The sequence below is a fragment of the Lytechinus variegatus genome, chromosome 19 (genome assembly GCF_018143015.1).
Source record: "Lytechinus variegatus isolate NC3 chromosome 19, Lvar_3.0, whole genome shotgun sequence".
Taxonomy (NCBI): domain Eukaryota; kingdom Metazoa; phylum Echinodermata; class Echinoidea; order Temnopleuroida; family Toxopneustidae; genus Lytechinus; species Lytechinus variegatus.
Window position 1 is genome coordinate 9,163,319 of NC_054758.1, and position 20,400 is coordinate 9,183,718.

The 20,400-nt window shown below is 36.4% G+C and overlaps 1 protein-coding gene across 6 annotated transcripts in view; it reads right to left on the reverse strand.

Annotated features, from left to right (window-relative positions):
• Positions 1-20,400, reverse strand: part of LOC121405953 (USP6 N-terminal-like protein) — a 70,452-nt gene that overhangs the window by 27,382 nt on the left and 22,670 nt on the right. For all 6 annotated transcript variants that reach the window (XM_041596947.1, XM_041596951.1, XM_041596950.1 and 3 more), the window contains 2 exons: positions 9,064-9,144; positions 7,385-7,492 (listed from right to left, as the gene is read on the reverse strand). In XM_041596947.1, coding sequence (XP_041452881.1) covers positions 7,385-7,492; positions 9,064-9,144 — 189 coding nt within the window. The remainder of the gene's footprint in view (positions 1-7,384; positions 7,493-9,063; positions 9,145-20,400) is intronic.

The window sequence follows — 20,400 nt, forward strand, 5'->3', positions numbered from 1 at the left end:
ATTTCTCCTCATTTAATGCAAGGTCAATGAAGGCCATAGTGGTGGATGCCTTGCTGATGGGCCTACATTGTAGATGCCCTCTTATTGGCCTTGGGAATTTGATGTGCCCCCCCCCCCCCCCTTTTTTTTTTCTTGTTTGTGCTGTTATACAGAAATGTGCCCTCTGGAAAGTTGCCTTGCCCTAAAAATCATCAAAATATGGAGCAAATCCGGCCCGAGCAGTGGGGGGATGAGAGCAATATATTCACCTGAAAATTCAAAATTTCAGGGACACCCCCACAGCAAGAGCTTGTAACAAATAATCCTATAATACTGAATGTACAATTTATGGCCTTCATCCAGTAAAATTCACCAAGCCATGAATTGTATTTTCAAATTTCAATATAAATATAATGAAACTTCCCCAGCAAGCCTTAACACAGATGCCAACCTGATCAAGGACAGTCAGTATTTTAAAGGCTGAAAATCAGTATTTTTGGTAAGAAAATATAACATGGGCGACACATTAACTGAAACTTTAGAAATCAGTAATTTGCATAAAACCACCAGTATTCTGTCTCATTTTTCAGCATTAATTACTGAAAACAAGTACTACTTGGCAGCTTTGCCATTCATTGCCTATTCACAAACATCATAGTCTTTAATATAAAATGTTTCCCTAATTTCACTAAAGGAATGTTGTTCATGGTCCTGGGACACGATTGATAACATTCAGTTCATAGGACCATGGACCTACTACTCTGACAGAAGGTCCGTGATAAGACTAATTTAAAAAAAGGTCCTCATATACTTTCAAAACCTTTCATATACTTTCAAAACCCAAATACATAATTGAAGCGGGAAAGTGAATTAGACTTCCCTGATCAGAGTCTAACACACCGACTTCCAACTTGTATCTTGTACAAGAATAAGGAGAGATCATTGACCTCATCGTGACCCCTCGAGAAAGTTTGGGAGAGGATTTACCAATGATGACACAACATGGTAGAGATAATGTGTCACTACGTGCAAGACATACTATCTCAAGCCTCTCCTTTTATAAATTTTTTTTCTGAAAAAGAAACCTTCGTTCTATATCTTAGCACATTTTTTAACCAGTACTTTTTCATCTTTTATCTCAAAACTTGTTATTGTTTCTGTTATGAGTTTTCTTGGTAATTAATATGATTACACAAAAATTTATTATCTTATTTAATAGAACATGTTCTATTCATTAACCTGGCATTGGATATCTAAGTCTACACTTGATAAAATTATCTTTATGGCATCGATTCTAAAGCAGCTTCATTTTAAGTTTGGTGCTGCGCAGATGTAACACCAACACCAAAAGATCAACATGAACATATTGAAATCAACCACCACGCCAATTGAGTTGACATCACCCACTGTGCTGATTTAATTATCAACCTAACACCAATATCAAAAGGTCGGCGCCAAACTTAAGTTGAAACCACCTCCTGTACTGATATAATAATCAACGTAACGCCAACACCGAACGGTAAACACCAAACTTACATGTAAGTTGAAATTACCTACTGTGTTCATTTACAAATTGACCCAACACCAACACCAATTATGTCAACAACGCACTTGATTCTACTTTGCTTCCTCATTTCATCCCCCTTTCAAATACTTTCCTATTCCGTTTATCATTTATGTAAATGTACTCCCTATTTTAGAGTGTGTGTGTCTCTCTCACTCTCTCTCTATTTCCTATCCTACCTCCATTCCAACACATAGCATTAAACTAAAATCGCCCATTTTCAAAGCTATCTAAATCAATTAATCTGAAACTAATCCGACAAGTATTAGAATCTTGGCCAATGCCCAGTGTATTGTACCTCTAAACTCCTCACTTGCACCATGCTGTATATGGCTGTGTTCAGGTAACCCCAGAAATGCCTTTTTCAAAGACGTTTTGCTAAAAGCACTGCTGCCGTCACAAGATTTTTGAACGGTCGGTCATGTACCTGAATTCATTGATTTCACCATGCTGCATCGGTGTACGGATGCATTCAGGTGACCCATGCTGTGTATAAGACATAAAGCCTGAAACATAATGTAACTCCATTTACACTCAAAACAATTTTCAACTAATATTAATTGTGTTTGGCCCATATTCTCTGAAGCGCAGTTTATCTATAAACTTGTCTATGAAAGCTTTCATCCAAATTGATAGAATGTGTGGTATCACAGCTTGAAATGAGACGAATGTGTTCACACATTCACGAATGTGTTCACAAAACACGAATGTGTTCACACAATATCTCTTTAAATTTCAACTTTGTTTTGTGATGCCGTTTTTATTTCTGATTTTCGATTGCGAATCTATCTTCTGAACACAGCCTTACTTCACAGCAAGTAGTCGATGAAAAGCTGTTGATATCTTTTTACACAATTCATGAATCCATCCATGGTTTAATAAAAAAAAAAATTTTTCATGCCAACTTTAAACCACAAAGCAAATTGATAGTCCTTGATTTATCGGTAATTCAACTTACGAACACATTAAAAGATTTCATGGACAGCTCATACATGTACATGTTTTATATGCACTGCATGTGCAATGTTTGTATCGAGTAGATCACCATGTGTATAATAGCACAAAAAAGTTTTCTAAAAATCTAACAAAAATGTTGTCTCCCTCCCTCTTTAAACTCTCTCTCTCTCCCTATCTTCCTGTCATTATACATTCATAAATCACTTTTAATTATTTCATCTGTTATCTTTATCTTGTCGTCGCACATCCCTATATAACCATTTTTTATAAGTAAGTATTTCAATTTCCAAATTAACACCTGCTACATGTATATTGGTTGGATGATTTGTCAAAACATACAATTTCTGGATTCATAGTTAAACCACTTTCTGTGCCATAGCCAATGTGTTCACATACTACCCCTTTCATAAACCTATCCTCCAGTTAGCCGCCTAAGAGTAATGCGGATAATTCAATAAAAATTGCGTTCATAAACTCCGAAAATAATCTGCACTATTTTTATGAGCGAAAAAGAGGATAATCGTCATGGCAACCGCACACACCCCCATCGGTGGGGTTGCATTGGAAAAGGGTGACCTTGTGACCGCTCCATGGCAATCATCCGCATTACTTTCGAAATGCGTTCATAAAGTCAAAATCTGGTCCCGATGCTGCTATTATGCGGATAATTGCAGCATCAAAATAATGCAGATAACTCTGGTCCTCCTCCGATTTTAGGACCAAATTATGCTGCTATTAGCCACATAATTGGGTTTATGAAAGGGGTATTAGATGCTCATTCTATAAATTCTATAAATTTCTGAAACTCTGGTCTCATATCAAAATATCCACACATGATTTTCTTTCTCTGAATCATTTGAACCAAAGGGAACCAAGCAACTGTTTCTTTTTTAAAAAGGCTTTTGGTTAAGACTTTAGATTTATTGTTTTTTATTTAGTGCTAAATTCTATTTTCTTTGTTATTAATTCCTCTATTTTGGTCCTCATTAAACCCTTTAAAATCAACTTCATTTTTATCTTTCTTTATTCTTCACCTCATTTTCCTCCTCTTGCTTCTCCTTCTCCCCCTCCTTCTCATCCTTTCCCTCCTTCCTCCATTCACTTTTCCTTCCTGCTCTCACCCTCCTTTTTATTCTTACTCCTATTTTTCCTCCTTGTTCTTCATCATTCTCATCTTCCTCCTCTTCTTTTCCTTCCAAACGGGTATACATATTTCACATGAAAAATGTGGTTGTGGTCATCAATAGGAGTACATGCATCATATCAGTAATGAGTCTAATATAAATTTAAGGAATGGTTTTAATCATTTCGCTAATTTAGAACTTAAGAAATCTCCATAAATATGGCTAAGGAAAAGGAGACTCAACAAGGGGATAAGGAAATTGAAGAAAACTAGAAAAAGTTCACAAAATCCCTTAAAGATCTCGTCTGGTGAAGCCGATGATTAATTAAGATATTTCGGGGGCAGAAATAGCAATTTGACGATTCTTCTAAGCTCCATAATCTGGTGAAAACACTTTTTCTACTCCACCCATTTTGGAAGGTTGGCTTATTACAAGTGTAACATAGACCTATGGTGATAGTTGTATATTCAAGACCCATTATATTAATCACTCTTGTACATGTTGCTCAATACAGATATACATTTACATTCTCAAGCTTTGTGTTTTCTTTTGCTTAAACTAGGAAATGTTTAAAAGAATTTCACCTATGGAGTGAAAGAACAAGAACTTGATGGCTCAATCTAGATTAAAACTGACTGTGACATTCTCAGTCAACTTTGACTTTGTAACCTGCAAAATCGTTGTCATTGTTGAATTGTTCAAGTTGTATTGGATCATAAATTGTACATTGGACTTGCACTCAACTGTTTTTTGGTTTTTGTTTTGGTTTTTTTTAGGGAGGGGGAGGAAGACTCAGACAAAATAACTGCTATATACCCCTAACAATTAAAAGGAAAACATTTCACTTTTTTCATATTTTCATGACATTCCCTAGAATTCTAAGAAAAATGAAATTCAGATATTTTCTTCTATAGTTTACATTGAGATGCCATGATGTTTTTTTAACCTCATGCGATATCTCATTCAAACCCAGTTTGCAATACACTATTTTACCTTACTGCATTCAAAATTCTGTATCTATTTTGAATTCCAGTGTCAAACTGTGTGTATCTTAGACCATGCTCAGAGAACAGTGGCTTAAATTCTGGATGGAGGCAAAAAGATAAATGTAGACCTATCTGAATATTTTCTTTTTCTTTCTCAATCTTTGCTGCTAATCCAAGGCTAGTTTGGTGGACAGCTGTTTGGAAATATGGGACTTCCTTTAGTATATCAACATGAGGGTTTAAAGAGACATTGAATCGTTCCTAACAAAGAGTAAATAGTCGGTAAATACTGTCATTGACCAGCTAGCCTACATGTACTTCTTTTGGCAGGATGTGGTTTTGCAGACAACTTGCTTGACCCCTATATTAACATATTTCTGGAACGACTTTATGCAATTATTTGGACTTTCATATGAAGTTCTTGAATTGAAAACATCATGATAATGCTGTCGGCAAGACTAGAATTAATAATTAAGTGAATTGTACATGTACAATGTGCTTGATATGGCAAACTTAATTTTCATGTAATAATAATAATCTGCACTTATATAGCACTACACATCGAAACACTGTCTCTTATAAAGCACTTTACAGATATATTATTACCCCTATCATCGGATCCTTGCATGCCCATACAATGTATGCACCTTCTCCACTCCCTGGGGAGCATTCTAACAACAGTTCCAAGACTCAAATACTAGGCATACTACATAGGCTTTCACATCCGACCGGGTACCCATTTAACACCTGGGTGGAGAGTGCCAAATGATGGATTGACGCCTTTTCCAAAGGACGCTAGGCGCGATAGCTCAGTCGGTAGAGCGGGGGATTCGTATTCCGGTGACCCGGGTTCGATTCCCACTTGGTGCGCTAGTGCCCTTTGGTAAGGCATTAATCCTCAGTACCAGGTCCTTCGGAGGGGACCTTAAGCCGTCGGTCCTCTGGTTGCTTGCTTACAAGCATTCATGCTTTCTTAGCAATCAGGTAAAAAAAATCAATCACCAATCACCATGTACATACATTGATCCCATATGACTGTTCCAAGAAAACTGATCCCAAGAATAAAAGAATGAAATGCATCTATCATTGTCATGGCAATATCTTTACCATCAGCATCATTATGATAATAATACTAACAAGTGGAATGCCTCTGGCCGTCTCACCTGCATCACTGCATGATGGTTATTCAACAAAAAAACCCAACATGGCCAAAGTTCATCGACCTTACATGACCTTTGACCTTGATCATGTGACCTGAAACTCGAACAGGATGTTCAGTGATACTTGATTACTCTTATGTACAAGTTTCATGAATCAGATCCATAAACTTTCAAAGTTATGATGGTAATTCAACAGATACACCCAATTTGGCCAAAGTTCATTGACCTTTGACCTGGGTCATGTGACCTGAAACGCGCACAGGATGTTCAGTGATACTTGATTACTCTAAAGTCCAAGTTTAATGAACTAGACCAATAAACTTTCAAAGTTATGATGGTAATTCAACAAATACCCCGATTCGGCCAAAGTTCATTGACCCTAAATGACCTTTGACCTTAATCATGAGACCTGAAACTTGCAAAAAACTTTCAGTGATGCTTGATTACTATTATGTCCAAGTTTCATGAATCAGATCCATAAACTTTCAAAGTTATGATGGGAATTCAACAGATATCCCCAATTCGGCCAAAGTTCATTGACCCTAAATGACCTTTGACCTTGGTCATGTGACGTGAAACTCATGCAGGATGTTCAGTGATACTTGATTAACCTTATGTCCAAGTTTCATGAACTAGGTCCATATATTTTCTAAGTTATGATGACATTTCAAAAACTTAACCTCAGGTTAAGATTTCGATGTTGATTCCTCCAACATGGTCTAAGTTCATTGACCCTAAATGACCTTTGACCTCGGTCATGTGACATGAAACTCTAATAGGATGTTCAGTAATACTTGATTAACCTTATGGCCAAGTTTTATTAACTAGGTCCATATACTTTCTAAGTTATGACGTCATTTCAAAAACTTAACCTCAGGTTAAGATTTGATGTTGACGCCGCCGCCGTCGCCGTCGGAAAAGCGGCGCCTATAGTCTCACTTTGCTTCGCAGGTGAGACAATAACCATATTATCAGCATCACCATCAGCATCATCATAACGACTATAATACATTTTACATGTAAATTACTACCACCATGATCAACATCACTGAGATGACGTCTCTTATGACTAATAGTGTTGGTGATTTTACCTGATTGCTATTAAAGAAAGCATGCAAGCAACCAGAGGACCTGCGGCTTAAGGTCCTCTCTGAGGGACCCGGTAATGAAGGGCACTAGCACACCAGCTAGGAATCAAACCCGGGTCACCAGAATTACAAACCTTCACTCTACCTTCTGAGCTATCACGCCTCCACAATGGTAACAACATGGGTGACATTCGTCCTCATCATTGTTGTCGTCAGACCCTTTTTTTAATAATAATAATAATAATAACAATATTTTAATTATCCAGGGTAGCCGCTTCAGTTAGGAAACTGCTCTTCCAGCGGGCACTGCATAACATAATACGTTATTATTACCCTTCTCCAATCTAAATGCTGAACGCCTAGCAAGAAGGCAGAAGGTCCCATTTTTATAAGTCTTTGGTATGACGAGGCGGAGGAATTAACCCAAGACCTACCGTTCATAAGGCAGACACTTTACCACTGAGCCAACATGCCCAGTTTTTCTAGCAATTCACACAAACTGTTTACATTTGATGTTGATGTTTATCTCATAAACATTAGGCTGCTCATCTTTTATTTTATTTAGATCCAGGAGCATGGCCCACACTGTTCCTCTCATCTTGTCCGGGATACCTTTATATATTCTTCTCGTCAACTGCAAGGAAAAAAGAGGAAGGAAGGAAAGAAAAACATAGAAAGAGCAAAGTTTAAGGTGATGTTTACCCTGATGTTATTAAAGTTTGTTAAATAAAAAAAAGCAATGCACCGGTGAAGGTTTGGTTAAAATCCATAAAAAAGTGAGAGTTTTGATTTTTTTTCAATTTTGTGACATCACAATGAGCCGTTCTTCCATGTCACATGAAAATATGAAATATATTCTTCACTCGAAAGGGTCCAAATTGCAGCCTACTCGTGCCTTGTGTACTGAAGGCCAACAGCAAGTTTCATACATGTGCTAGTCTTTGCGTGGAGACACACTTGTTAATCAAAGTATCAATCATGGTCTGTGCCTGCAGACTACTAATAACAAGTGAATGCCTTTAAACTACCGCTCTCTATCCAACAAAATAAACACTGTACTTGTATCTGTGACAGACAAGAACTAGGCCGCGTGCCATCTTAATAATTAAAGAATCCAACATGACCTCTTCATGCACTCTCATCTTCTTGGAAGCCCGTCTCATGAATAGCATTCAACAACTCATTAACCCTTTTCATCTCAATATCACCATGTTATTCATGTTTAGGGAAAAAATTCAGAGACTCACAAGAAAGCTTGGGAGGTTGAATATTAAAAGCATATTCATGTATGTCCACATACACTATGCTATGCATTATCGCAAATATACAAAATGAAGATAAGTGGATGTCAGCTGATGCCTTAAAACAGAAATGTAATTCTAAGATTTTTTTATATCACACATGCAAAAAAGTTTGTTTTTTTTTTCTTTTCTTCCAGAGACAAATTTCAAGGGGCAGCGCCAAAAGTGGAAAAGAGGGAATAGATTTTTCTTAAACCTTCAGCAATATTTTTTATTATTTTTTCAGCTATTTAGTAAACTTTTTGTCAGGGTGAACTTCCCCTTTAACGCATCAATAATCACATGATCTCCCAGCAGTCAGAGGGTTACCTCTGGCAAGCCGACAGATAAATCCAGCAGAGAAGCAATTGTTCTGACAGACGAAAGTTAGATAGTCAACACTGGAACTTGACAGGAATGTTCTGTACACAAAATGTTAGTGTTAACAGAACTGATGATGAATAAAATCATCACATTAATTCTGCTCCTTCTTGGTGATTTCCGGGAAATAAAAAGCATTACACTTTTTTACAGGTCAGTTCACGTACTACGCCAGTCAATGTTGCTTCTAATTAATTTCATTCTTTCCTTTTTATACTTCATACTTTTTCTTACATGTACTTTTATATAAAGTGTAGAGGGGCATATATGCAAATGTGCCATGCACTAAAAAATATTCAAGTACAGTTGTACTATGATTATAATCATCACCATCATCCTCACTATTTATATCAGCATCATCATTTTTCTCATTATAATCTATACTATTAAAATTATTACCAAAATAATTTCATACTCTCTTACAATTATTTTCCCCATATTGCATCTAATTTTGATATAACTTTTCAGTTCTCTGGTTATATTTTTATCTGTTTATTCAAATCAACAATACTGCTGGTGTGGATTTGACCTCAAAAATACCTACCTTTTCACTGGTGTAATACCTCTTCCAGTTCTTGGCCATTTTCAACCATTTCTGTGTTCTCTCCAGTTCCAACTCTTTTGCCTGCGTACAAGATTGAAACAAACAAAAAATAGAAAAAATTGATATTTTGTCAGACAACCAAAACCAGAAGAATTTGTGGAGGTTTACCAAAATCTGCACTGTGGTGGCCTGAATGCTGTCAGTGCATGCAATGAATACCCCCCATTCACACAGTAAAAATGTTGTATTGAATGATTCCAGTGAAAAATAAGGCTAATGACGATATTTTTTTAGCATGTGTGAAACAAAACTAGTGTCATGATCGCTATAAATGATGATGATGCACAGCATTTGTATAGCGCCATATATCTGTCAAAGACATTCAAAGGCGCATTGGAGGAGCCAGCCAATCTGGGTCGCCTAGAAGGGTGCGCACACAGAACTGTGACCCGCAAGGTCTCTCCTCCCGATAACTGGTTGGGGAATGCAGGTGGACCACTACACCGGGTATCTCCCTACTCTTATCACAATCACAAATTCAAATTCTACTCCGGAGGAGAATTCAAGTATTAGGTTTCACTCAGATTACGGTACAAATTTTTACAAGTGAAAGGCTGACCTCCAAAACATCTTTTGGTGGCGGAGGTTACGTGTCCTTTCAAGCACTTCCGTAGATAATACAATATTGTCATGCACTCATCGTATCGATACAGTGCTTTGATTGACAAGCCATCAAGGACACATACCGCCTTTGCGCGGGAATTCGAATTCAAATCACAGTTTTCGAGTAAGCGTGTGAAAGGTCCGATGATTCTAAAGACGAATTGCAATCATCATTACAATGATAATTCAAGATTCACGTGTGAAAAGGCCCAAGGAATCTCGAGGAATAAACAATGCACTAATGGCTTTAGCATTTTATGTACAAAATTTATAACTTTACATGAACTTGTACATTTATTATAGCCAAACATTCAATTTTATATCTGTCTCCAGTTTTGTCCAGGGGGAAATAATTTCAACTTTCTTGAAGATTTACTTTGGACAATTGCTCAACAACAAATCGGCAACAAGGAATGGTTAAACCATGATGAATAATGAGAGAAATAAATCAAGGGTTTATCACCCAACCCTACTCCAATACATATACTACATACTGGGCAAGTTGGTTTGACCTGTAATCCTATTTGAAAACTTGATACACATTACCGGAAATTGGCAAGCTTCAAAAATCAATCGATAAAGATATATCATTACACCAAACTTAAGTCCACCAGTGCAAACTTTATTGCAATATGATAAGTGTTTTCGCGAGAATAGATAATATGCTGAAAATTGATGAAAATTAAGTGCTGTACTCAGATAAAGTTTGTTGTCGTTCGAAGTTTGAAAACAGTTTGAAGCGGTAAGATTTTCATCCTTTCACGCTTCTTAACCCTGATACTGCCAGAAACATGTTGAAATAAAGTTTCAACTGGGTGTTGGGTTCATTCTACACTCTATAAACTTGGGTGTAAAATCATGGCACCAGTTGATATCACTAGAGGACCACACCCTAAGGTGTCAAAATTACACACTAAGAATTGAAAATATCACCAATAGTGTAAAAAATTAAACCAAAGGTGTTGAACTAACACAAAATATTTAAATTTGGAGTAAAAATGACTGGTACATGTAGAATCCTTTTAAAGCTACATGTACCTGTAGATTGTACACTAATTAACTCTTCAGTTTTTGCTGTGTAAAGATACATAATAACAATGTTACAATTTATATCTTATCAATAAAAAAATATATAACTGTACTCTAACCAAGACATTCAACTGTTAAAAGAGTTTAATGAAAGCTCTCTTTTTTCTGTGACTGTCACTAACTTTTGAGCCTGATCTACCAAGAATATTTAGAGAGTTTACATGAAAACCTACCCTTCTTCATGATGTGAATATTTAGTTTTGCTGTTAAAATACAAAGTGGCTCGATACGCCCTCATACGTGTATCACTAGCACACATAGAAAAAAAGGACAATATATTACCCCAGATTTCCATTTTTCATGTTTAATAGCAATTTCAACCATAAGACTAATGGCAAACATAATGTAAAGCTCTCATGAAAGATCATATTCTGTCATTCAAAAAAGCATTTGAAATCGATTCTTTTATAAAAACAATAAATCAAAAAAATATATAATGAACAAAGATATACCAGTATTAAAATTAGAGAACATTTTGTGAGAGAATTAATGAAGAAATAAATGTGATAGCATGGCTAATTGAACACAAATCAAATATCAAACTACAAACCTTATTTTCAAAGTTGACTTATTCAATATGTACATTTGATATAGTAAAAAAGGCCCATTCTCATTTGTTCTTATAATGAACTCAAAATGAAAAGAATACCTTAAAAATCTTATATTTTCGATGAGTATCTTTATGATACAAGAGGTGAATAGCAGGCATATTGACCATCTCGAGGCGACGCTTTGGCATCAAAATATTCCACAAGAAAACAGACAGCAACAACGATTCTGGAGCACATATATAAAGATTCCTGACAAGCTAGAAAGGTCCTTTTGGTACCAACTGCAACGCACAATGCTCAGGAAATTCAGACAGTATCAACATTTGGAGAGCAAAAAGAGCACTACTAAAGCTGAAGAAAACTCAAATTTTCTGAGGGAGAATATCCAAGATTTGGGAAGTTTGTCGGAAGTGCTGTACAGAGCACCTGCAGAACCAACGGTATGAAAGCAACAGGAACACACACTTGTTGGCAAGAAACTGCATCAATAAAAGAAAGTCAAGCCTCAGCTGTGGTTTGGTGTGAGCGATAACACATGACTAGCAACTTGCTACCCAGTTCAAAGCACTGCGACAAGTGAAGTAGGCATGGCCCTGCACGTATCTAGTCCCATTGCCAATAAATGACGTAAGTTCTGAGATCATGCGCACCAATGGGTTAACAGACAAGAGTTCAACCCGATGGCACATAAAGGCTTTCCTTCTTGAAGGCAGTCGGGGGTCGAGGAAGAGACCCTTTTTTCCTTCTTTTTGAAAGGAATAGGATACTTGCTTAATTTCCAAGGCAATTTTTTCAAGTAGACTTGGAATTTTTTGTGCAAAACTGTCCTTAAAGTTGTTCAGATTCACATTCAATTGAACAAAATTCAAGTCTGTGCATGCCCAAAACAGTTGCTTATGCCTATTTGTGATATTTCAAAATATTCCAAAAGATAATCCTGTTTTTAAGTGCTTTTAATAATTTACCAATCATTAATCCATCTTTATCGGAACAAATTAAAGCAAAACAAAAACAAAATCACTGGGTGTGTTCATCTAGCTGCTAGACGAAGGTCATTACACGAATACAAAAAAGTGTTTTTCAAAGGACCTTTACATTTTCTCCTCCTTTTTGAAAACTTTCCAATTTTCACTGTCACTCTCTGGAATGCAAGTGTCAAAATTTTGGAACGAAGCCTGAAAAAAAAAACAATGAAAGCTGGATTTCTACAGGAGTGTGTCTAAATTACCCTGAATTCTTAAAACTCACTATTAGTATAGTGCATTAACCTAATTGGATCAATTAATATTTTAAAGCCTTCTGTAAAAATCTCCATTCTTTAAGTGAAATTACTTACATATTTTCTTTCAATCGATGTACAATTCTTTTTAAATAAAAAAAAATTAAAGTCTTATTCTGTCTTTGAGATCTGTTGTTGCAATTTTTATGTTTCTTTATTTGTTTTGTAACGGTATTCCGTCAAACAATTTCTTATGCACTGAATGAACAATAATGACATATTAAAGTTTGAATAAAATATTGTGTTATTTTTACAATTTCTTCACATGTAGCAAACTGTATGTCTTATATTCCTACAAAAGTCAGCCTTTATCCAAGAAAATCCTTTTTAAGTAAAAATATTCATAAAACATCCCACTCCCCCCTCTTGCAACATTCCTAAATTATTGTGAGATATCGCACGACAATACTTTTGCCTATGTACAGTAGTTCATGATACTGAGTTGCCTACTATACAGATGGAGGATATTGGTTTCTATGGCAACGAAGCCTTCAACTTCCCACCACTGATTATGAAAAGAAAGACAATTAAAGGATTCCACTCCAAGGAACAAGCTTGGGCGTCTTGCCAAGAATTTGATTTCTGAAATTTAACCCATTAATTCTGATTAGTTTTGTTTCAAAATATATAATATAATTCAAACGACTAGTTTTGAAATCAATAGAATTATTTTGAATGCATAAAGCTCAATGAATTTAATAACAGCCGCACCTCAAGAGCGAGCTAAAAAATGAAAAGCGATTTTCTTAATTTTTCTTGTCTTGTTTGAAAGAGGGAAGGATTGGCAATTTTATTTTTTTTCATTAATACCATGAAGACAATTTCAAATTCAACCAAAAACTATATTCTACTTTTTCTGGAGCACTGTTAATCTGTTACAATTTAGCAAGTTCTACAATTCATGAAGTTTCATTTTTTTCAAAGACTTTTACATTTCAATACCAAAGTACAATGTGGAACTAAGCCAAACTATCCATCAGCTTTTATGTTTTCAAGATATCACCAATGTCAAATTACATTTTGTTTGACCTTCTCAACCTGGCTCAAGTTGAGCTGGTACCAGTTTTAATGACATCATCCAGGGGGTTATTTCATGAACCAAATAGTCTGTGATTTTTACTGAATGTTGTTATAAGCTACTGAAATCCTTGCATCTGATTGGCTCAGAGCACATTTGTCAGTAAAAATCAGTGACAAGATATTTCATGAAACAATCCCTTGGTCCCAGGTAAAGCTATTATTCGCACCTAGCTCAATAACAACCAAGTCCAGGTCTATCATCAAGAACTCTATAACAGCTCCTTACCAAGTAATGTAGATGGTTTCAAACCACCTCAATCACAAGAATCCTTGTTTAAATTACGAGAACTTTTTCAGGCCAAAAAATACCAAATAATCATTCCTGCATTCACATCGCCTGAAACGTACCCTTCGGGGGGAAAGTTCTTTAAGTTATGAGCATGGGCAATATGGTCTGATATGCAGGAAAGACACGAGATTCAAAATCGCTAGCTCAGCAGCCACCCTCGGGGCCTGCGCCCAACTAAAAAGATCCTGTAATTTGCATTCACACTGCCAAAATACTTGCAACCTTGGAAAATCCCTGCGAAAGTTCTTGTACTGTACACGTAGTGTTGACAAGTCCCTAAAATAGTGGGTACTTTCTATGGGGATATTTACTGCCAAAATTACCTGTTGTTTTTTTCTTATTGAGGTAGATCAGGGCAAATTTCCCGATCAGAAAATACCTGGAATTGACGAACTTCAAGGCGGTCTGAAACCCCCTTTACGAGATATATGTTAAAATGAAAGCAAGAATGCTTCAATGTTAAAGGGTCATCCATCATGGACTCCAGGATGAGGAATTCACTTAAATCTCATGAAGCCCAACAGGGAATAAAAACCCAGGTCTAACATCAAAGACTCTGGAGTTTCTAACCCAGGAACAAAACGAAATCAAAGCTAGAAGGGCATAAGTGCTACTAGAAATATCAATATAAAAGGGTTTTCAAAACGACCCTAGATTGTTTCCTGGAAAATTTCAATGGAATCCTAAACTAAGTGCAAGTGCAGTTCATCAAGCAACTTGATATAGCAGACAAGAACAAAAGCACAGATAAATGTACAGTATATATAGCATGGGAAGAAACAAGCAAGAATGGACCTCACTGTTCAATTAAGATCAAGTGATTCTTCTAATCTTATAGAGCTATCACACTGTAATAAGGATTTAAATAGACTTAATCATACTTTTAGTTAGTCTATGAGGACAGACACTGTGGTGTATAATGCTAGAGTTCAAGACAGTTCGTATGATTTTGAAAAGTACACATAATGTACTTTATACTTTAAATATTAGTTCGTATTTTATGGCAATTTTTTTTTAAACGGCTTCACACCAGGCTTTCTCTGATTTTCAAGTGGATCTGCTAGCACTATACATGTAGATAATGTCTTTCTGAATTAAATACATCTGTTCAGCCACCCTGGACTGGTCTTAGTCTGCTGTGCAAACCCTTCATGGAGTTAAGGTTCTGGAGGTGCAGCATACATTGTATGTATAATGCATTTTGTTACTGAAGGCCCTCTCGCCTGAATTGAAACAGTAAGTTTTGTATGTGCCAGTCTTTGCAGGGAGACCCACTTGTTGATTAAAGTTTCAATCAGGGTCTGTGCATGCAGACTACTGGTCTAGTCTCAACTCGATCTGTATATGTGATTTTGAATCTTCTGAACCTGAATACCATTCATCAGAGAGCTGCATGAAGATACATTTATAAAGATATCAAAAGGCGGTGATCGGCCCTCGTCGCGATTAATCTTGAGATTCAAGAAACTCCGTCTCCACTATCGCAAGAAGAGTGATTCATGCTCGAGCGAGGCATCCATGCATTATGGTCTGACGCTGTGAATAAATAATCCCGAGTGCGTCTGCACCTGCGAATTAGCGGGATAATTCGTAAAATAGCGCGCTATTTTGCAAATAATCCCAAATTGACTTGGGATTGCAATCTCAAGATTAATCCAGCAAACTAGCGCGATAATTGTGTCTCCATTACAAATAATCTCGAGATTGTTCAGATCAGGATAATTTGCCGGATCAGACATAGCGCGCTTATTTGAAAACTCGGGCTGGTGCAGACGGCCCTAAAAAGGAAATCTTCTTCCAGACGAAGTGCTCTGTTTTCCTTGACGAGGCATTGAGCCTGTAAGATAAGCAGACCTACATGTTACACCATTAAATTATCAATCAATTAGCGAAACCGACCACTATTGAACGTTGTCACCCAAGAACTCAGAAACCGCAAGCGAGAGAATCCCAGCGGATGAGTAAACGTTCTGGGGATCCTCCCGGCCGCTGTGCTCAAGTTCAAGCCCGTGACTCATTTTATGGGCGAAATCAGACCCCAGCTAGGCTTAGCAAGGGGGATGATAAACGGACAGAATGTGTCATGAAAGAAAAGTCCTGAGTGATATTGACATCAATATGAACTTCTTTAAAACGAGGTCTTGTAATGTGAACAAAAGTCATAAAATAAAAAAGAATGAAGGTAGTAGCAGTAGTAGTACTGGTAGTAGTAGCAGGGGTAGTAGAAGTATCAGTAATCGTAGTAGTATTAGTACTAGTAGTAGTGGTAGTAGTAGTGGTAGTAGTAGTAGTAGTAGTAGTAGTAGTAGTAGTGGTAGTAGTAGTGGTAGTAGTAGTAGTAGTAGTAGTAGTAGTAGTAGTAGTAGTAGTAGTTGTAGTAGTAGTAGTAGTAGTAGTAGTAGTGGTAGTAGTAGTAGTAGTAGTGGTAGTAGTAGTAGTAGTAGTAGTAGTAGTAGTAGTAGTAGTAGTAGTAGTAGTAGTAGTAGTAGTAGTAGTAGTAGTAGTAGTAGTAGTAGTAGTAGTAGTAGTAGTTATAGTAGTAGTAGTTACTAGTAGTAGTACTAGTAGTAGTAGTAGTACATGCAGTAGTATCGGTAATAATTTTCCTGGTATCGCATCACAATTTGCTCCACATTTTTGAAAGACTGCTATGCATTTTTAGTCATTTGCATAGCATATTTTTTACATGGGACTGTACATTACTTTTAATAGTTGAGAGCTTTTCTCTTTTGACCAAAAATGCTATTCAAATTTGTAAGGCAGAATTATTCCCTGTAGTAGTAGTAGTAGTAGTGGTAGTATTTGTGGTAGTACTAGCCGTAGTAGTTTTAGTACTAATGGAAGTCTGCTGTGCAACCGATCAACAATTTTGAGGGCATAGGTTTTCAATATGTGTATGTATGTATCAGGGGGGGGGCACTCAACCAAAAAAGTGGTGGGGGTGTGCCGCGGGCGAGACAGAAAACGGGGGCCTTGGAGCGGGCGTATTGTAAAAAGGAGGGTCCTCGGAACGGGCTTCGGAACGACAATGTTTGTAAAAACTGGGGTCCTCTTCTCTCTTCTTTTTTCTCGATAAGAAGAAAATACTATGCCTTGGAGCGGCTTTCTTTGTTAGAACTTTCTCTCAACAAGGCAAAAATGCTATGCCTTGGAACGGAAATTTGAGTGTGAAAATGGGGGTCCCCTCCGCGGCACATACCCACTATGCATTATATGCTGAGTGCCCCCCCCCCCCCGGTATGTATACCCTACAAGTACTGATAATTTACTGCAAGCTAGCAATGTGAGCAAATCTGTGAAAATAAAAAAAATGTACATATTGCAAGGCTCGACATTAGCGGTGGCCCGGGGCCACCAAAAATTCATCTCGGGCAACCATTATTGAAAAAATGTTAAGTTTTGGTGGCCCGAATCGGGCAACCAATAATTTTCAAAGTAGCGCAATTTTTCTCCCGATTTTGCATGTATTTATCAACTTTCTACAGTTCAAATTGCAAGCCAATTCGTCATGCGCCTTTTTTGTTAATCTACACACAAATACACACACACAAAGATTGCACAGTCATGACAGTACGTAGGCCTACCGCTAGCATACAGTAACTATTATTCAGCCGGCCGCGCCGGCTGTCTGGCTGAGCTTTGCATGCATAGCGCATGAAACCACTGCAGTTAGCTGTGCGCGAGCAGACTATTCAGACTCAGGGAGCTGCGATACGAAATGATACTGCTAAGAAATCTTCCCCAGAACTTTGAAAATCTACGTCAAAGTCACATTTTACACCAATGATATGCCCTTCTACAGTCCATATTACTGAAACCTGATTATCTGCAAGCATTAAAAGGAGGAATTATGACCTCTCTTTTGACTCAAAAAGACCGATTTCCAAATGCATTAATACACATAAACACATAGGTGAGTACATCACAGTCCCATATGTGCATTTGTATGTATGTTGATATTTGGTTTATTTCGGAGCTGTGTCTATTCTAGCCAAGAATAAATAGGCAGCTTCTTTCTTTCTTGTTTACAAATGACTTCTTAAACCACTCTTAAGGAAGTAAATACTTTGGGAAGGCATTTCATTGATATGAAATGTGAATTTTTCCATCATTTTGTCAAATATAGGGAAGGAATTTTCTCACTGTTTTTTCCCAGATAATTTTTGCCATTTTCTCATTTTTTTTACAGTGATTAAACCATTTATACCCCTTCCCATTGAATATGCCTGATTAAAGAACATGTTTCTACTGAATAATAATAATTTTCCCAATTTTTTGATAATTTTGTCTTATTCATTTTTCTTACATTTTCTTTTGTTTTTTTCTCAATTTTTTTCCTGTTCTTTGTTTTTTCTTTCTTCATTTTTTCTTGGTAACAATACAATTCTTTTATTCTCTTTCAATCATTTCATATTTACAATGATAGAACAATTTATATATTACCACAAAATAAGCAAAGTAAAATAACAGCAAGCATGATTTACATACAAGATGTACAAAGAATAGTGGTACGTGTTAGTGACTGCAGAATTCAATTTGTTTTATTCATTTTTAATTAATGTTTTTCTTTATATTTTTTCGGGCCACCAAACTTTACTAACGGGCCACCAAAAAAAATATATTTGAAGGTTTTGGTGGCCCGAATGGGCCACCACCAAAAAAAGTTAATGTGGAGCCTTGCATATTGTACAAAGGGACAAATTTTAAAGGAAGATCTACGGAAGTCGGGAAATATTTTTTTTTTTTTCTTTTTTTTTGGTGAGAGGGGTGGCTCTAATCCGCACTCCTACCAGTATGCAATTTAAAGATTTAGGTCACTGTTCTATTGTACATGTATTTGAAGTTTGCAGTAAACCAAAGTGCATCTTGATTCAGCAACATTTCAAGTTACATGTATGTTCTTCATTTTTGTAGTCAGGAATGAGGAAAGAGTAGTCTGCTGCCCTCTTGTGCTAATATGCAGCACAACACTTCAGAAACAAGTTGGTCAGTAATTCGCAGAAAGTGTCCATGGTAGTGTCACTATACACTTGCCATTGCCTACAAACCGACTAGCAGATACTGGTGGCCATTTCCGAAAATATATATTTTTTTAATACCATATTTTAAAACAAATTTGATCAAGGTCGTGATGAAATGGAACATTTGTAATTTGACTTTGACAATGATCGACCAGGTTTCTGAGTGCTGTTTTATGAAAATAATAACAATGCAAAATATCTTCAATAAATTTGATATCAGCCAATCGAATGCCATAATTACAGAATCTTTCAGTGAATAATTTTCCTGGTATCACATCATAATTTGCTCCATATTTTTTTTCAGACTGATATTAAAAAAATATTTTGTACAGCAGAAGTTTACATACGACTATGGAGAACTTTACAGTCGCGGAGCTTTTCTATTATGACCAAAAGAACCAATCAAATTTGGTTACAAGCAAAATAATTCCCTGGTTTATGATCATGGTATTAAGTTACACCCTGTAAAAATGCAGATAAGAGCTGGATTACTGTATAATTCAGAATTTTGGGATAATAATATGTTGGTCATTCCTGTTTCAATGTCCTACATTACCGGAAGTATGAAAATACCAATTCCTGAATATTCTGAGTAAAAAAAAAATCATGGATATTTTAAGATAAATTTTGGAATATTTAAAAGTGGTATTATACATGTAGATTGATGTGCATTTTCTTTGTGCATTACTGAGTTGGCCTGCATTACCACTGATAGCCTGTATATGCAAAGGTCAGAACGATTTTATAAATTGGAAGATCATTCCTCAAATTCTCCAAAGAAAACAAGTTTCCTGAATTCAGATTTTGATTTATGAAACAGGGCACTGGTCCAAGACAGCGGAACTTTCAGGAAGTTCCTGAAATCAAATCGCTTCTGAAATATGTTCTCACTTCATTAATTTCTCATGCTTTACCTATTTCACTGCATGCACAATGGAGCAAAACAATGCTCTGCTGCCCTCTTGTGTTGACAGGCAGCACAACTTTCAGGAAGTACTGTACAACATTTCACTCTGCACAGTGCACGCATAAATATTATTCATGTCTGTGAAAACAAATATTCAATAAAGGAAATTCCTGCCATAAAATGCCTTTCATCCAACTTGAATCGAACCATTCCCATACAAGGATATTCTTTGCCGGTTTGCTCTCTTTTACTAGTTAAAGGGGCTGTTCTATTGATTAAAAAAAACAAGCTTAGAATGGGTAATGGTAATATTTCAAATGCTAAAAAGGATTTAAATGTATGGATTATTTTTGCCTCAAGCTGCATTAAACACTGCAAGATACTTGAGGTAAATCTTTTTACTCTTAAAACAATATCCTTCATATCTAGGCAACCAAGACTGTGGGCAAAAAAAAATC